The sequence below is a fragment of the Megalobrama amblycephala genome, linkage group LG8 (genome assembly GCF_018812025.1).
Source record: "Megalobrama amblycephala isolate DHTTF-2021 linkage group LG8, ASM1881202v1, whole genome shotgun sequence".
Lineage (NCBI taxonomy): Eukaryota > Metazoa > Chordata > Actinopteri > Cypriniformes > Xenocyprididae > Megalobrama > Megalobrama amblycephala.
Window position 1 is genome coordinate 30,362,670 of NC_063051.1, and position 20,431 is coordinate 30,383,100.

General features: G+C 36.3%; 1 protein-coding gene across 1 annotated transcript in view; it reads left to right on the top strand.

Moving 5' to 3' along the window:
- Positions 1–20,431, top strand: part of agap1 (ArfGAP with GTPase domain, ankyrin repeat and PH domain 1) — a 165,439-nt gene that overhangs the window by 64,539 nt on the left and 80,469 nt on the right. The window contains 4 exon segments of the mRNA XM_048200479.1: positions 1,290–1,424; positions 13,481–13,608; positions 15,073–15,228; positions 17,104–17,196. Coding sequence (XP_048056436.1) covers positions 1,290–1,424; positions 13,481–13,608; positions 15,073–15,228; positions 17,104–17,196 — 512 coding nt within the window.

A 20,431-nucleotide genomic window follows, 5' to 3' on the forward strand; every position in this document is an offset into this window, starting at 1 on the left:
GTGTTGGTAGTGACCGCATCACATGACACAATTTAACTCTCATACTAAAACATACTAAAATACTAATGATTTGCATAATTGTACTAAAATTTTGTTTATTTCCCAGAAATAAATGATTGTGTTCCCTTTTATCACTGTTTCGGTAGTGACAATTTTAGATAATTTTGATCCGCTCAAAGATGCTAATCAGCACAGTTGTACACACATAAAAACTACATTTAATGGAATAACACCCATAAAAGTTTGCTTAATTGCAGAAAAAGGTGTTTGTTAGTGACGTTCCTTAAAGCTCCACACAGATTTTCAGACTTCTGAACACATTTAACTCAGAATGATGATCTATCTGCTGTGAAAGAGAGGCTGTGAGAGGAGGAACACAGGAATATTTCCTGATCAGAAATGTAGAAGTGTGTTAAAATCAGTCTCATACAATGGACTAAAACACACACTGTTTCAGTAGTGACATGAAAATGTGGGACACTTTTTTTTTTTTTACATAAAGTTTCATGATTTAAAAAAAAAAAAAAAAAAATATATATATATATATATATATATATATATATATATATATATATATATATATATATATATATATATATATATATAATATTATATATATTATTATAATATATATAATATAATATATATTATAATATATATATATATATATATATATATATATATATATATATATATATATATATATATATATCATAATATTTATATATATTTATATATATATATATTTTTTTTTTATAACTTCTTTAAAAACAAAACAAAAATTATTTCACTGTTCTCACAAGTCGAAATTTAGGGGTTAGGGTTCGGGACAGCCACCTCCCAATTGAAAGTACCCAAAAAAAGATGATTTTATATATATTAATCTTACTGATATTTTAAATATTATTGTGGGATTCAATAGATAATAGAAAGATCTTAGTAAACATTTAAAATTTGTACTTAAATGCTTTTTAAATGTGTATTTTGGTTGTGGGATAGCAGTTTGCACCAATTCTGTAGAACAGCCCTTATATTTTTTAAAAGATTAAGTAATACATAACAAAAGCCATACCCTTCACACTGCTTGTGTTTTCAGTATATGAACACTAGAGGGTGCCACTCTATAATCAATGGAAGATTAGAGCTACAGCTCATCTACTTGTTCCCTTATTTCGCTTGTCCTTAATCATGTCCACAAGATCATCTGAAGCCTCTCACAGGATTTTCTTAAAACATTAATTATCATTTTCACCAGTTTAATTTTTCTGTCTCGTTCTGACCATTCACAGATGCAATCAGTGCAGCTAACCCCCGTGTCATCGATGACACTCGCGCTCGCAAACTGTCCAACGACCTGAAGAGGTGCACGTATTACGAGACCTGTGCTACCTACGGCCTCAACGTGGAGCGCGTCTTCCAGGACGGTGAGTCTCTCCATATGCTCTTAAAAAGGTTAACATGTAAACTTTAGATTTTTGCTGTTAAAAAAGTGTTTGAATTCACTGGCAAAGTTGTCAGATGAATGTTTAAACACCTAAACAAACACAAGGCCATCAACTGTGGTTTAAATCCAGCGTATGTCACCTCTGTTAGATCAGAATCATCGCAGTGCATGCTTGGATAAGCGTTACTTTCACATTCTGTAGGTTACAGCGTAAGAAAATGGAGGCAGAAAGTGCAAGGTGACTTTGCTGTTGAATAGCTGGCTTAATCAGCGCTTAATTACAGGCTAAATGGCCCATCTCGTCTTGGGTGGCTCTGGGTGGTTTGGAGATAGCCGTTTTGTTCTGTGTGCTTTGAGAAAAGCATGATTTAAGTGCTTCATTAAATATTTTGTAAGGTGTGTTGTTTATTTGCTCACTAAACTGTTGACACCAGATCAGTGAGAAGCACACATGCTAAGACAGATAAAATGAAGTTCAGAAGATCTGTGTCCACTAGAGGGCGCAAGACGCTAAGAAATGAGGCTTATTTCAGGTTTTTTTTTTTTTTTTTTTTTTTTGGTTTTTCCTTGTTGGAAAATTGGAATTCTGTTTATAGTGCCATTTATACTACATTTATTATCATGCTGAGAATTTTAACAAGACATTTATAGTTATGCTCCTGGCAAGTGCTTTGTTACTACAATAGCTTTCAAGTGTTTTCTAAGTGCATATTACAGCAGGCAAACTGCTGGCACCATAAATTTATAATGCAAATATGAAGTTGAAAAAGGAATTGTGTGTTTAAAACCCACTAAAATGCAAAGAAATTCCCAAGTAATTCATTCCCATTTGAAGTACCCTCACTAAAGCCAGCAAAAGTATGACTTCACCACATTAAACAGTATATTTCAAGACAGTCATGGTTTAAAAGTTTTGTTTCGAAAGAATTTATTTTATTCAGCAAGGACACATTAAAGTGACATTAAAGATTTCTTCACTGTTATTGTTTCAAATATCAAAAATCATCATATTAGAATGATTTCTGGAGGATCATGTGACACTGAAGACTGGAGTAATGATGCTGAAAATTCAGCTTTGATCACAGGAATAAATTACAGTTTAAAATATATTGAAATGGAAAACAGTCATTCTTTCATATGTCGATTTGAGAAAACAAAATACAGAGATTTTGCTTTAACTGCACATGGTAGCAGTAAATACACACACTTTGGTTCTCTTGGTTCTTTTGGCCTGGACCAAAAAAGAAAACGATACTTTTAGTCCTGGTTTGGTTAACTCATTTTTAACACTGATCCTAAAGATAAAAAAACAGCCTACAGAACATCCAAAACAGTGGCTAAATGCACTCTTTGTATTTGCGTACATATGATGGCATTTTGACCAGCTGAGAAGTCGTGAAGAGCTTATAAAATGTTTAAAGCAGTCAAAACTGTAATTGCACACAATTGACATCTGCACCGAACTGTAATGTGCAATGTAGCATCTTGTGACATCACATCCTGTTTTTGGTTCATTTAGATGTCTTTGGTCTATTTTGCATTCATATTTCACTCGAACTGCACCAGAGTTCATTTGAAAGAGGACTGAGAACCCCCCTAGTAAAAAACATATATATGCAAAATCTATTTAAAATACATTCATTTCATACTAAGTATACTATCAATATATTATAAACTATCCATTCACATATTTATTGACATATCACTTAAAACTTACTGATATAAAATTATAATTAAGCTTTATTTGGAGTATTGCACAATGCACATTTCTTAATATTATGCCTAAAAAGGATTATATGATCTTTGTGTAATATTAGTCTTTAAATGTAAGATATTTAAAGTGTACCTAAAGTATATTTGCAATAGATCCACTTTAGCATAAATTTAATACACTGAGCTCTACTTCTGCACAATTAAAGTGCATTAAGAACAAAATTAGCTGTTCCAGTTTAGCAGACTTTATATACCAATTGCAGGGTATTTTTATTAAGCACATGAGGTATTTGTAGTATACTAAGCACAAAATACACATTTTAGTATTTTTTTTTTTCCTTTTTAGCAATCTCAGTCCACTTGTTTAGTGTGCACCAGGTTCAGATGGCAGCGTTCACACTTATTCAAGTGAATCACAATTGCACCAGTTCATTTTAATCCAGCCAAACCTGCCAAGTGTGAACACACACCCTAAATGCACAATTAATATAACTAGCAAACTTGTATTACATACATATATGAACACTTCAGTGTGAGTGTAGTGAACCTTTATGGACCTGGTCAAGTGAACCCATCATGCAAAGAGCTGGACGACTGCTGTCTGAGTCTGAGATGTGATAATGGTTTGAGGTCCATTGGAAACAAAGTTGATCTCACCAACTACAAGCATAGACCTGAGGAAACGAGAGAATATTGAGAAAAGAAATGGAAACGGACACTCAAACCAATACTTTTCCTAACCTTTCCTTTGATTTTTAGTGAATGTTTGTTATTGTGATGTTTGTGCTTTTCTAAGTAACCGGACACATTTTTTGCACATCTGTGTTGTTTGCATGCGGCATTACGTGGGTTTTGTGTATATGCACATGCAGATGTGTGTGTGTCTGGGCAGCAGATGTACGCAGCTCTTCGGAGGGGTTGGGCAGGCTGAAGCGTTCGGCGCTCCGGCGTCCAGGAGGGAGATTTACACTCTAAACGCTCGGCTATTATCTTCTTAATTATTACACTGTTGGCTGCAGCCAAGACTGCTGTAATTTAACTGTGTGTGTAAAAGAGTGGGAGCATGTCTGTATGATGGCCAAGCTCATCAGCAGCACCAAATGAGAGCAAGAAAAGGCTAAATTCCTGATCATTACTGACGCTGTCTCTTCGCATCTCTCATTTCATTATCCTCAATTAATCATGCATTCTAATTATCCACTGTAGTGGAATTTATTGATGAGTACCAGAATGATTATTTTAATGTTTTGTGTTGCATTGATAGAATAGCAACTACCCAGAGTGTGTGTGTGTGTGTGTGTGCGTGCTCATGCCATTTTGTTTGCCTGATTTGGGCCTATTTTTGTCATTACTACTCATGTGATCATAATTAAAGAGTTTTAATCATTGGCTCGCTGCAGATTTGTATGATTCTGTGAGGGAACTGGACAATAACAGTTGATATTTAAGTCGATCATCTCAAATAAGAAACAGTATGATGGATCTTAAGTCTGTTTGGCTCCATAATCATCACACTGGAACAAATTCTAGTCATTCAAGTATTTTAATGAGAGAAATGAAAGAATCATAGCTGGATTTGTTAAAATACAATTTAATATAATGTATTGGGTAGCGCTTTATTTTGGTCATGTTCACCACGTAGATGGGTCAAAGACGAAAAAGTGTTTTCAAGCATCAAAACAAAGAGTGTAATACAGCTTTGAATTGTTTTCAATGCATCAGATTTTAATTTGTTAGTTTTTTTTCTGAGGAAAAATTAAATATCATACATTTTTAGCATGATTTACAGAAGACACCCACTAAAATGTCATTCAGTGTAATAATCTTGTCAGAAATATTTACAACAATGTCTATTTATGCCATATTAAAGACTAATTACTTTTACCCCAAATGCTAATTACTTGTAATTTTATATTTTTAAAATTTGCCACTATCCTAGGTTTTGCTCATTTGTGTTTACTCATTTAAAATGCAATAAAATTTAGTATGCACACTTATTCTTTTATATATTTGTAATACGTACAGTCAGAATAAGTTTCAATTTCTACATAAATATAAGTGTTGCACTGAATGACAGTGGAACATTATTTCACCCACATTTTATTCTCCTAAAACTTATTTAAAAGTAGACGTTTTACTTGAATTTAATGTGCTTTCTGTGTATATAAAATCACTTTTGTAAATTTCTATTGATGTGGACATCTAAATGTCTTTGACTCACATACTATGTACTTATTATAATATTTAATTACAATTACTGTACAAACCTTAACACATGTATATTACCAGTACTTTCTTAGGTAAGTACATGTAAGTGCACATACTGTGAAATAAAGCACAACCATGTATTGTAATAAAATATAGTGTAATATATTACAAATTAATTTAACAACGTGTGTCTATTATTATTAAGTAAAAGAAAAGAAAATTAAAATGTGTTTTTTTCAGAGTTATGTTTAATTTTACATGAAATAAATATTGCGATGCACAGGTTAATTTTTCTTGAAGCAGTTCTGCTTTGCTAGTTTTCTCAATTGATTTGAGAGATTCAGTGTATTAATGAAAGTGCAGTTTATCAGGAAAATAGTTTTGTTTTAAAAGCATCATCATATATACCCATTGATTTGCACCGCAGTTTTCTGCGTGTTTGATCACCCTGGGTTACTTTCTGTCACAATCAATTATTACTCACTCAAATTCATAATTCCTAATGGGACAAAAGTCTATATATATACAAGTTTGCTCATGTTTAAGAACAGGGCTCCAGCTCCTCATGGCCTTTTGCCTCTAATAAATGATAATTGTCTTTGGTTGAGCATGCAGTAATATAATGACCTGAATTGCCATAAATCAAATAATGCAGGCGAGCGAGTTGAGATGCCAACACGCAAATAACAAGAACATTAACCATTAAAAATAATTGGTGCAGTAGTTATCTGCATTAGATTTATGTAACAAAGTGTTTACGAGATGGCCAGTGGAGAAATAAAGTGAGGCAATTTATTCGGTCAGGGTCAGCTGAGGTTTAGATCACATGATTTTTTTAAAATATTTTTTTTGTGCTTTCCTATACGCGCCCACTGTTTGAATGTGGACATGTGGGCACGTGTGCATTTCTACGCCCGCAGAGCGTGTGTATGTGTTTGTCAGTGGTTCTTCGGTCGAAGTGAGGGGTCCTGACAGCTCCCCAGCCTGCGTCCATCAGCGTGCTAATTTAATTATCCTAATTACCCCCCTCCCCATCCTTCCCCTCGCTCTCGCTGGCTTGTCACATTGTCAGAGTGAGGATGTAGAGCTTTGTTAGCGTACGCTAACAGCTAACGAGGTCTGCTGTGCACTTCCTCTCTCTTCTTCATCCTCCCTATTTATATCTGGATCTTTTTCACAGGCCCCATGCGTTGTTAATGTAATATGTTTTGTATTGGAGTTATTAGTTAAGTTGTTGCTGTTTTTAAAATGGGTCTCGCTTTCATTTTATAAAGTGGTAAGGACCATATGTAGGTGATTTGTCAAATATTTGCTAATACTATATGAGTAGTTTGTCTTTGAGTGTGTTAAAACTGAAATGTGCAATAACAAATGGATAAACGATACCAATATGATTACAAATGTACATGGAGTGCCTATTTTGCATGCCTTTTTTTCAACACACAAGCCCTCTTTAACACAAACACAAGACTTTAATGAACCCTCAACAAACAAACACATTTACTTCACTGTGACTCACTGTGATGTTGTGTTTGATTAAAAACTAAAGCTTTTGATTATGGCCCAGTAGGATATTTGTGTTACAGTCTTGATTTGAGCGTAAAAACCCTACATTTCTCTCACTTCTACCCGAGGACCCAGTCGAGACTCACGGCTGTCCAATCGGATCAGTTCGGCGGTGTACATTTGTGATGGATACAGAGTGAAAAAAGCTGTCAGCGTGTCATAACTATCGCTGTTACACCTGTGGCTTTAATTCCCTACGTTTGGTTTTTTTGTGGAGTCTGTGTTTACTCGAGTGTGTATTTTGTCTTGTATAGCAGGTCTAATTACTGAACAGTAAGTGCAGGAGCTCTTTGACCTTTATACAAGATTCCTGGCGGGTGGTTCATCTGCCCCGCTCTCCTCCAACTCATTAGCTAATATTTATAGCACACTGCTCCTAACCGCTCTGACAGCAGCCTAATAAACGTACCTGTGTCTTTATTTAGTCCGACTTACCTGTTCTGTCCATTCTTCCTTTGCACATTGTAGTCTCTTTTTCTCTTTGCTCATTTCTCCCCGGGGGTCGAGGATAAAGGTCAGTCTGTTGTATCAGCTCAGCGTTTAGAAAACTGTGTTGCGGAAGTCGGGGGTCCAGGTCTTTGTTCAGCAGGGTTCTCTGATCTGTTGACCTCAAGATAATAAACATGACCAATAAATTAGAGAAAGATAATGGCAGTGGATTAATAGTAGAGCTGCACAATTCTAGATAAATCGAGAATCAAGATTAGTAGTCATTCATTTTAAGCGATTAGTGCTTTTATTAAAGGCACACTATGTAAATTTACGCCACTAGAGGTCGCTTATTCACTAGAGCTAGCTTGATGACGCCTTGATGTTGTGGAATCATGGGAGGTGTTGCTTATGAGAGACGAGCACAACACGCATCGAGTGCAGCGGGACTTTTATTATGCCACAGTCTCCGCTTCCGCTTCTTCTGGTCAAGCGTATGTGGGGTAACACAGCACTGTTTATCATATTAGATACATTTGTGTGTTGAAAGTTGTTATATTGCTACTATGAGACACTTGTTGCACACCACAGTAAACCAGATCGATATTAGGCATGGTAAAACATGGTACTTGCGGTAAATCCAGAAAATGAGATTTAAACAATAACATGATATGTATCCAAACATTTGTTCACCTGTCTAATAAAACACAATATATTAAAGCGTCTTTGGTGTTTCCATGGTTTCTACAAAATAAAACCATAAATTGATAGGCGACGCACGGACACGCTCCGTGTCCTGGTTAAAATTGCTTATTTCTCTGGATTTAAACACTCTTGGAAACATTTGGGATAATGCAAGTACACACGTCAACAAAATATATAACACTGTTCTAGTTGTTTTTGGATATTTTAATCCAAAAATCTTACATATTGTGTCTTTAATAAACCATATAAATCATAATAAAGAACCTTTAATGCCTTCATAGCCTAATCAGCGCTCAAGCGCATGTGTAAGGCTTGCCACAGCAAGGAGATTGCTTTAATATCTTAATAAACTAGTAGAGTTTGGTAAAAAAAATAGCGATTTCTCGATTTTAATCGATTCTCATTTTTACGAACCGATATCGATTCTTAAATCCCAAGAATCGATTAGTCTAGTCTGTTTTCAGTTGATGGATGAGCAGAAAATGTAGCGCCTCCCATTCAATAAATCGCAATAATCTTTGTTACTTTTGATATGAAGCAAAGTCTCAGATTTCAAATGACGTCCATCTTATTATGAGATTCAAAAAAATAAATACCGTTTTGGCACTGTTTAATGTGGCGTGACAGATCGCTTTAGCGCCTCAGTTAAAGAGAAGCATGTGATCATCCTCTCCTCCGCTTTAATACCAGTTACAGCGAAATAAACATGCATGAACATCTGAAGGTATGTTAAAATATACAGTACAACTTACTGAAATCCGTATCATGTCTCGTGTAATCGCTCAATCAGTGTTTCAACCTCGGAAAGACGTCAATAAAACAGCTTCAATGTCATGTAACGTCACATTTACCTCAGAAAAACACATTCAGTGACCATAAACTCATTAGTCAGCTAGAAAAGTGACTCTAGAAAGCAGCATTCTGATGAATATAGCTATGCACCGTTACATATTCATTATAATGTTCTTCAATATTTAATGCATGTTTGAATAAATCAGTTATGACAGCCGCGATTTAAATGTTTATATTTAAAAAAAATGAATTGGAGTAGAAATATGATTATGTAATTCTAAACTTTATTCATAATAAAAACATCATTGAGTGTAATTTAAGTGTTTATATATAAATAAGTTAATTTAACCTTCAGTATTATTATAGTAGTACCAACTGACTCTCATGTTAGTTTACAGCATTAGCTGAGAGATTTTTTTCCTCTAGAAAATTTGCCATGTACTGTAACTGAAATACTACATCCAAAATCGTAATCGAATTGAATCGAAAGCATGTGAATAGTAATCGAATCGAATCGTGAAAATTGTCAATACCCAGCCCTATAAACGAATGTTTTCTGTATTTTCGGCTGCAGTGATGAAGTTGACGACTAGTAGTGGACGCACATATATGCATGTTTCATACGGTTTTACATAACTTGACAATATTTGTTTTCCACTTGAACCCGACATTTAGCTTTCTATATTTTTCATGTCTGTGAGGTAAGTTTATATGAAGTTTCGTTTCTTTTTTGGCCACACAAGTTCACACAGAGAGAGACGGCAGAAAGTTAACGTTAAAGCAAGCGGCCATGTAAAGTTGATACTACGTACATGTTTGTGAGAAGCCATATTTGAGGTCGATGAATGATAGGCGAGCATTTGGATGTCCAGCTGTTAATGATCTGTCTTCGCCACTTCCTGTGGATTTTTAAAATATATATTCGATTAATAATATTTTGGTCGACTATTAGGGGGCAGCCCTAATTATAACAGCATTTTCAAAAACAATAGCAGTGCTTTATAAGTGTGCAAATGTAAAAATAACTACTGACAAATGTCATCAATGTATTAAATAGCAGAGAATATTCTTAGCGGCTTTAATAGAAGCCACAATCCTCTGAAATCTGAACAAAAGTGCAGCTCCAGTGGAGTGAATGGTCTTTCTCTATGATGGCTATGCTTCTGCTCCTTCTGTCTGCAGTGTTCAGGCCACCTGCCATAAATCTGATCAAACGGGAAATGTTTCCAGCAGGATAAATGGCTGCCTCTCACAGGGGAGCCAAGATTGATAGTCAAAGTTAAATTGTATTAGCTGTGCAGTTTAAATATTTAACCCAGTCTTATCATAACTGCTCTTAACACTTAAAGTAAAATACAGCAGGGGTGTCTGGAGAGGGATCTGTGGACATATATCTCTCACCACCTCCATGCTCCTGCAGTGCTATTGTCCAATAATACTTAAATGGCTTGACTTATTACGAATGGTCATTATAAAGCTCTCTAGAAGATTATGGGTGATAACACACTCACTAAGTGTTTTCATTGAGGCCACTGCGGGTTTGTGAGCTGCATTGCTATTAAAGGTGCAATATGAAAATAAGAATTTTGCAGTAAAACATCCAAAAACCACTGGAACAGTGTTATATATTTTGTTCACTTGAGTACTTACAATATCCCAAATGTTTCCAACTATTTGTAAATCGTGAGAAAATTGCAATTTTAACCAAGGCTCCGGGACGTGTGAGAAACCATGGAAACATCAAATGTTACACGTTTTAATAGACAAGGGAACAACTCTTTTGATATATTTATAGACAGAAAACTAATTGTTGTTATATAGCTCAACACGTTTAGTCTTATTGTTTAAATCTAATTTTCTTGATGTTTAGCGAGTACCATGCTTTACCATGCATCAGAGAAAAACACTATTTTGTCAAGTAGCTAACATAGCATAATCAGATGCAGCTTTATTTTTAGTAACAGTAATACAGAATTTTCTCCATTATACGTTTTAAAATGAATTGCATGCCATTTATCATCACAAGCCATCCAGCATTTAATATGATATTGTAAAATCGATCGATCTTACTGCAGTGTGTAACAGTGTCTCACAGCAGCCGCCGAGCGAATGCACAGAGTAACGTTATAACATCATTTTCAACACACTCAAATGTATATAATATGATAAACAGAGCTGCGTTACCTCATACTCATGACCGGAACAGCGGAAGCGGCGCCGGCGACTGTGACATAATAAAAGTCCCGCTGCTCGTGAGGCGTGTGTTGATCAATCGCTCGTTCAGCTCCACAACACTCGCTCCTGCTCTGCTTCATACTACAGTAACGTTAATAATCACATCCATGAACATGATTTCTGCCCGAGTCCTATCCCGATTCTTTTGCACCATCCGTTGAGGTGGAGGTCCCAAGATTCCGCGCTCAAACTTGGCGTCTTCAAGCTACGCCTTTGTTTTGAATAGGCCTCTAGTGACCTCTAGCGGACAGAAATCTTACATACTGCACCTTTAACACAAGGATCAATGATATAATGCTCTTTTTTTTTTTTTTTTTTGCAAAAATCTATTCATTTAAATTCCTTTCAGTCTATAAATGTAACTTGTGCACACAATGACTTGAAAACACTGTTTCGATAATGAGCATGTTTTTAATGTCTGAATTAAAAGTTTGATATTTTTTGAGGGGCATAAAGTAAAAAATAAAATGTCAGGGTCATACAACTGCCATCATATCAAAATGAAAATGCCTCTTTAAAAGAATTAAAGTTTAAAAAAAATTGTTTTTACAAAAAATGCTTCATTGTTTACTCAAAAAGACATTTGTCCACCAAATCAAAGTCATGTAGTGCGATCTAAAGTCTGCAAATATTCAGTGTTGGATTTGCACAAAAGATGAACATGACGGCACATGCTAGTGGATGAGTTGAATCAACTCCACAGCAACTACATAAATGTATCCACTAACCATTCAGAAACGTCTAAAAGTTGTAACTTCTTCCTGAGTCTCTCCATCAGTGTCGACTCCGGTTTGAACAATGTAAGGCTGAACACTTTCGTCATTTTGGCTGCGTGCGATTCTCCAGCTTTGTTGTTGTTGAGCTGTTAAAGCTCCGCCCTCTTCTGGAAAGGGGCGGGAGCAGCAGCTCATTTGCATTTAAAGGGACACACAAAAACGGTGTGTTTTTGCTCACACCCAAATAGGGGCAAATTTGACAAGCTATAATAAATGATCTGTGGGGGATTTTGAGCTGAAACTCACAGAGACATTCTGGGTCATGAAAGTGTTGTAAAAATAATTTAAAAAAATTCTAGCACTGGCTGGTAACTTTTAACTAAAAAAAAACACTGTCAGGAAAAGTTAAGATGCATTAAATTTAAACTTTCCTTAAATTCTATAAAGGTTTCTCCAAACCACATAAACACATCAACATGAACACAGAGTATATTTCTAAGAACAGAAAAGATTTTTCCTTCTCTTTATTGTGGATATTTGTCATTGACCCGTAACAGTTTGTCACAATAGCGCTGTTGCTGCTTCTCTCGTTTGTTCAAATGAGAGGAGTTGCTCGTTTATGATTATAATTAGCCGATTAGCGTGGTAGCGTGTCACGACGAGTCTAAATAAACACAGCTGCACAGTTTTCCTGTCGGAGCAGCAGATGGGACAGGGAGAGCATGTGAGTATTGCATGGAGAGAATTTTTTAGCAGAGTAGCATGCCGTTTGCCCTTGGACAGTGATCTCTCACCTGAAGGTAAATGTTTATGACGGAATCATCATTAAAACTCAGACGTTTAATAGGTCCAATTAAAACAATGACTTCATTTACAGCGGAATGAGAGCCGGCCCTATTTATTGGGAGCTGGAGTAATTGAGTTCTGGGCACTTGGACCGTTAACTCCCTCCTGCCTCCGAGAGCCACTTCCGTTTAAAGGATTGAGGAAGTTTCTGAACGCTAGAGGGCGAATGTTTGGGGCTCAAGGGAAAATGAATCTAATCACTATTATGTTTGGAAGAGTGTTTAATCAGAGAGTTTCATTTTTGCATTGACAGTTCACAACTTAAGAGTTACTGTTAAGTTCTGAGAGGGAATAAAAAGCCACTTCCTACGCTTCTTTCCCCAGCGTGTGTCTGTTTTACGCGATTTATGAGTTAAAGAATGAGCTCCTCTCCGTAAGCTTCTCTCAACATGATGGGATCAATGTCGTTAGCCGTGAGATGACGAAGCGGTAGAACATCTCTCCGTGGGCCGAGCGCAGATTGCCACAGGGGCCGTCAACCGATCGATAGGGACAGAGGCGAGCGATTGACTGACACCGCCCTTTTCCTGGCACGGGCAGAGCATCGAGGGAAAAGAGAAATGGACGAGGGAGGGGAAATGTTGAAATAATGGGCCTTGGAGGCTTTGAGTGTGGGGCGAGCGCTGGCCTGTGGAGGAGAGTGATGGGCGAATTAGGGGTGTTCTGGGTTAGCGATTCCTCACACACACACACACTCTCATGAGGGGTAATGAAGTAGACCACTTTACCCGCTAAACTGGTGTTGTGTTTTCTGCACACTTGCTGTTGGTCCTTCTCCATAATGCATAAATTCCCCCTGACCTTTTCCATTTCTTTGTAATTTCAGTGGCTCAGAAAATAGTTGCATCCCGGAAGAAACAGCAACTCTCAATCGGACCCTGTAAGTCACTGCCCAATTCTCCAAGCCACTCCTCCGTCTGTGCAGCACCTGTTTCTGCAGTGCATATAAGCCAGGTGAGTCTCACACACTTAACCCTCATGTTGGGTTGGGTTGTGACCTGTTCGATTTGAAACACTTGTTAAATTATGTTTTATTTCGAGTCATGAGTGTGCATTCAAAGTGTATCGATGTGTTTTGGAAATGCTGGGTGAATTGTGTCTTTGGGCCTTTATTGTAGCTTGTCAAACACTAAAATATGTAAAATACATTAGAACTTGTTAACCCTTAAATGCATGACTGTTTCGCCAATCGTTCTTACATATTCGGGTCTTTAGCGACCCGAATCTATATCTAACACGGAAGGATCTCTACCTGTCGCGATAATATAAAACTCTTCTGATAATAGAGTAACAATTACAGAAGAATAAAATAAAGCATATTTTGTTACCTTTTGGAGCTTGAAAGGGTTCAGTTTGAGCAGATGTTTTATGCCATCATCACTGTCCTCGTCAGAGCTCATTTCCCAGTAAATTCAGCAAATAATGAGATAGTTTTATGTTTGAGGTCACGAATATGAGCCCATTCACGATCTCAAATGTATTCTCAAAACTATATAATTTTTAACATCTTCAAAATCAATATTTCGATCACTAACAGCTTCACCAGATCCATGCAGTAAGAGTTAGTCATATTTGATTGCGTTCAGTACTTACGTTCTGCAGTAAATCGCTGAGCCATTTCATGTTTTTCTTATTTCGTTTTCTGTCTGAACGAGTCGTCACTTCAGCATTGTGTTTCAGACATTGCCACCTTGTGGAATAAAGGTGAATTGCACTTATTCCGTCATCTAAGATTCAATTATTGTTGTGCAGAAAAAATATACTTACACTCATACACACCTCGGGTCGTTAGCGACCCTATACATTTTTTACAAAAAATGAATACAAAAATAGGAATTCTTTTATAAGTTTATGATTTTTTTCTTGTTATATTCTTTATAATGAATTGATTGAGGAATACCAAGAAGGTTGATGTCTAACTTTAAAAAATGAACAAGGAGGAGGGTAGTGAATGACGTGCCGGGTCACTAAAGACCCGAGGTATGCATTTAAGGGTTACACTCATACACTCATAAATAGAGGCAAATTTGACAAGCTATAATAAATGATCTGTGGGGTATTTTGAGCTGAAACTTCACAGACACATTCTGGAGACACCAGAGACTTTGTGAAAATAGGTCCCCTTTAAATTTAAGATTCAAATTTTACTCTCAGGATCATCCTCTGAATTATTCAAGGAAAATTCACTGTTTCTTTATCTGCGTTTTTTCCCCCTTCAGACAGTAATCCTCTTCCGCATGGCTCAATCCTCATTGATTTCTCATTAGCAGTGTACAAGTGAGCCTGTGTATGTGCAGCCAAGCTGAGAGAGGCATAGGCGAAGCTCAGGAAAAAAGGAGACCTGTGGTGTTTCTTTGTAACGTGAGATTATTTTCTTGCTTTTCTTGCTAAGTGATTCTTGCTCTGTGTATGTTACAGACCAGTAATGGTGGAGGCAGTTTGAGCGATTACTCCTCTTCCGTGCCCTCCACTCCCAGTACCAGTCAGAAGGAACTGCGTATCGATGTACCCCAAACTGCCAACACGCCTACGCCCGTCCGCAAACAGTCCAAACGGCGCTCCAACCTCTTTACGGTCAGTCTGCTCTCCCGTTAGACATGATTTTAATTGTTAATTAGTGCATTACCACAATATCAGCTGTCAATTTAATTACAAAGTGAATATATCAACAACAACAACAACAAAAAAGTTAATAAATAAAAAATGTATTTGATAAATATATATATATATTTATGTTTTATTTATATATTTATTTCTATGTACACATCTGTTTAAAAAGTTTGGGGTCAGTAAGTTTTTATTTATTTTATTTAAGAAATAAAATACAAAATAATAAATAATAAAATAATACTTTTATTCAGCATAGATGCTTTAATGTGGCAAACGTTTTCTGTTTCAAATGAATGCTGTTCTTTTGAATTTTATATTCATCAAAGAATCCTGAAAAAAATAATCACATTTCCACAAAATATTAAGCAGCACAACTGTTTTAAACATTAAAAAATGTTTCGTGAGCACCAAATCATCATATTAGAATGATTTCTGAAGGATCATGTGACACTGAAGACTGGAGTAATGATGCTGAAAATTCAGCTTTGATCACAGGAATAAATTACATTTTAAAATATTCTAAAATAGAAAATGGTTATTTCATATTTCAATAATACTTTTATTGCTTTTGCTTTACTTTTATGTATTTTTAATAAATGCAGTCTTAGTGAGCATGTTCTGGTGAGACTTCTTAATGTCTAAAATGTATTTTAAATGTATTTATTTTATGCTAAGTATACTACAAATACATTTATACATTTATGTACTTAATAAACATACCCTGCAATTGTACTTTTGGTATAGTAAACTGGTTAGGGATGCACCGATATGAAAATTTTTTCCGATACCGATAACCGATAATTCTTTATATTTGAAAGACGATAACCGATATACTAGCCGATAAATCTAAATTCAAATTTTTTTTACAATTTTTGAGAGCCTGATTACAAAAACAAAAGTCTCACCATTAAAAGCAATGTCCCAATCACTCAATTATAATGTTCTCATTATAATTTCATATAGCCTATATGACAAACTTGCACTGTATTTTCCTTTGTGAATTGTTTCCAAAGAAATTCATAACCATCATAGTGAACAGTGCACATCTGAAGTGTCTCAGCTGAAGGACATAATCCATTATTTAGTATCGGTTTTAATATATCAGTCAAATTTTCTTATTGAGCCGATAACGATAACATTAAAAATTAACATAAATCGGCCGATACTGAAATGGTGGCTGATATATCGTGCATCCCTAAAACTGTTATACTTAAAGTCTGCTAAATTAAAACAACTAATTTTGTTCTTAATGCACTTTAATTGTGCAGAAGTAGTGCTGAGATATTTGAAGTATATTTGATTGTGTTAAAGTGAAACTATTGCAAGTATACTTTAAATATCTTGCATGTAAAGACTGATATTATACATTAGAGATCATACAATCCTTATTAATAGTGATATTAAAACACATTTAGGCATAATATTAAGAAATGTGCATTATGCAATAAAGAAATACTCCAAATAAAGTTTAATTATAATTTTTATCGGTAAGTTTTAAGTGACATGACAATAAATATGTTAATAATAAGTATACTTAGGTTACTAGTTTTGTTGTTGTTGTTGTATACATTTTATATGATCCGTTCCTCTTTAAATTCATAGCCGTTCTTCCAGTCATTTAAGCTCTTTAGTAGTGTACATCCTGCACATGTACCACATGTCTTGCTTTAAAGAAGTTGGGGGGGTGGGGTCACGTCAAGGTCAGGTTGACCCCTCCCACACCCCCTTGACTTTTGAAGTCATGTGTGTGCCCTGCACTCCAAACTGGATCTGGTCTGAAGTCCGGCTCAATTAGCAGCGAGCTCGCCTTTGACTAAAATGATGTCTTCTCCCCCACAGTCTCGGAAGGGAAGCGAACCAGACAGGGAGAAGAAAGGGATGGATGGCCGTGCAGACAGCATTGGAAGTGGCCGCGCTATCCCAATTAAACAGGTAGGGTCTGGCCGGCCGTCTGGGCTGGTATAATTGGAGTCCGACAGCAGCGTATTGTGGACGAAGGGGCCTCAGATCAGCACTCAGACCCGCGCGAATCCCGTTTGATGCCATCTTCTTGATTAACAGTGAAAGCACGCACTTGACATCAATTAGAGCCAGGCTCTCCCGTGTGCTGAAATGAGATCATTAGGATAAGAAGTGGGAAGGGATTTTTCTCTCCTCGATGCACCCCCCCACAGCCAAAACCCCTACACCATCTCACTCTTCCACCTTCTTTTTCCCTGTCAAACGCGAGGATAGAAAAAAGCTGAGGAGCCTAATGAAGTGCAGTCTACCAATCTGCATACGGGCCCATCTTTCCCATCAGCCCTCCCCGACAAGAATGAGAAGCAGAATGTGATGTGAAGACGACCCCCTCCTTTGCACTGTGGGAGAGATTGTTTGACTTGGCCTTAATTTGTCACAAACAAGGGTGTGTAATGAGAGAGTAAAGAAAAACGCTAGCTAGCGTGAGGGGTGGGGGGGCGAGATCATCCTCGGCGCATCTCAGCTGGAGTGAAAGAATCAGGTAATTAGCGGCACTAATCGTGCCCTCTCATGTCAGCGCCGTGGCCTTGTTTGTAATTTTCTAATGAACAAATTGCATCTCTGATTAAAGCTGCCTTTAAGTGAGATCTGTGTTTATTACCGTGCCGCAGTGGAGCAGCGCTTCCGTCGTCCGCCGTACAGCGCAGCTGGCGTTCAAGAGCGACGCTGCAGACCTTTTGGCTGCGTTCGGATCCCGCTGGGTTCACATTGAGAGGCTCTATAGGAGGCAAAGACATTTACACAAGACTCTCGCTCAATGCAGCGGCGCTGTAATCGGCCCCTCTTTTCTGCAGATTAGACGTTGGAGAATATGTTGCGTCTTCACTGACATTGTAATACTGAAATCCTGCTTTGTGCAATCATAATGCGAATGTCGAAATATGAGCGCTTGATTTTTTTTTTGGTCCATGCATTAAATGCATTTTAGATGCATTGCATTTTTTTTTTAGTGCTGTCAATCGATTAAAAAAGAATCAACTAATTAATCACACATTTTTCTGCTATTAATCGTGATTTGAGTTTTTAATATTTTTATATTGTAATAATTTCACTGTTACTCTCCAAATTAATGTAGAAACAACTTAAAGACAGTATATTTTAAATATTTGTTTAATGTCATCTTTTTATGAATGAAGGCCAGTATCACTGATACTGTTATGTCTTTATGAAATTAATCAATTTCAGCATTTATTAGGCTTTAAAAAATAACTACTTTTAATTTAAGTGAACAATCTTCTCATAAACCCATTATAATAAATGTAATATTTACCTGTCTAACAGGTGGAAATATACAAAAATGTAATAAAGTTATCAAACACTTTACAGTCTTCACTGCATAAATTATAAATTAACCCTTAAATGCATGACTGTTTCGCCAATCGTTCTTACATATTCGGGTCTTTAGCGACCCGAATCTATATCTAACACGGAAAGATCTCTACCTGTCGCGATAATATAAAACTCTTCTGATAATAGAGTAACAATTACAGAAGAATAAAATAAAGCATATTTTGTTACCTTTTGGAGCTTTAAAGGGTTCAGTTTGAGCAGATGTTTTATGCCATCATCACTGTCCTCGTCAGAGCTCATTTCCCAGTAAATTCAGCAAATAATAGGCTAGTTTTATGTTTGAGGTCACGAATATGAGACCATTCGCGATCTCAAACATATTCTCAGAACTATATAATTTTCAACATTTTCAAAATCAATATTTCAGTCGCTAACAGCTTCACCAGATCCATCCAGTAAGAGTTAGTCATATTTGATTGCGTTCAGTACTTGGTCTGCAGTAAATTGCTGAGCCATTTCATGTTTTTCTTATTTCGTTTTCTGTCTGAACGAGTCGTCACTTCAGCATTGTGTTTCAGACATTGCCACCTTGTGGAATAAAGGTAAATTGCACTTATTTCGTCATCTAAGATTCAATTATTGTTGTGCAGAAAAAATATACTTACACTCATACACACCTCGGGTCGTTAGCGACCCTATACAATTTTTACAAAAAATGAATTCAAAAATAGGCATTATTTTATAATTTTATGATTTTTTTTCTTGTTATATTCTTTGTAATGAATCGATTGAGGACTACCAAGAAGGTTGATGTCTAACTTTAAAAAATGAACAAGGAGGAGGGTAGTGAATGACGTCCCGGGTCACTAAAGACCCAAGGTATGCATTTAAGGGTTAAATATAGATTAATCCTTATTAAAGCTACAATTTTCTCTGTTCTCTTTGTTCTTTGATGAACATTAATGACAGACATCATCACAGCAACTGGTTTATTAGGCTGCTGTCACTTTAAGAGCTGCCGCTGCCGAACATGACGTGAATCTCATTTTCTCACAACTCTTTAAGTTCATTTAAGACGTTATTGAACTCATTTAAGACTGTTCTTATGAGGATACTCCACAAAACTGACATTTTGGCATTATTCTGTGTGTAATTGTTTGTTCAAGCGCAAAAGATAACTCGATACTGGCGCACATCTTTCTGTGTCACATGACACAACATTCACAGACAGCACGTTCTCATTTGTCTTGTGGTGCTTGAATGGTTTAAAAGCATTTGCATGAATAAGAGCAATATAACGCTATCCAAATTATTACAGAAAAAACGGATACTGTGTTAATTGCGTTAAATATGTGCAAAAATGAATGCGCGTTAAAATGAAAAGATTAATTGCATGCATTAACGCGTATTAAAATTCATTTAAATATTCAAAATTGTCCTGATAACATACTGAAGAAAAAAAAATCATTAAAAAGAATAAAATTCTTGAAAAGATCATATTAATTATAATACAGTTAAAAAATGCTCTTAATTTGAAAAACATTTATCGGCCATGTGTTAAGTGAACCCAGAAAACCCTCATGCCATAAGATTTCTTAAGATTACTTTTTTTCAGACATTACCTAGATGTAAAATATCTGCCCAGGAGCGTTACCAAGATGGCCGCTGAGCGATTTGCCTTAAAGGGACTCTGGAGGTACGTCTTTTTGAGGCACACAAGCGAGTGCTAATGCTGCCAGCAGTGATCTCTCACCTCCTGCGGCTCTATTTGCATAAATCCTGTTAAAGTCAGTGGCGGTTAATGAAGAAGAAATGAGGCTGGCCCGGCTACAGCGGTGCTGAGAGCAGGGCGCCG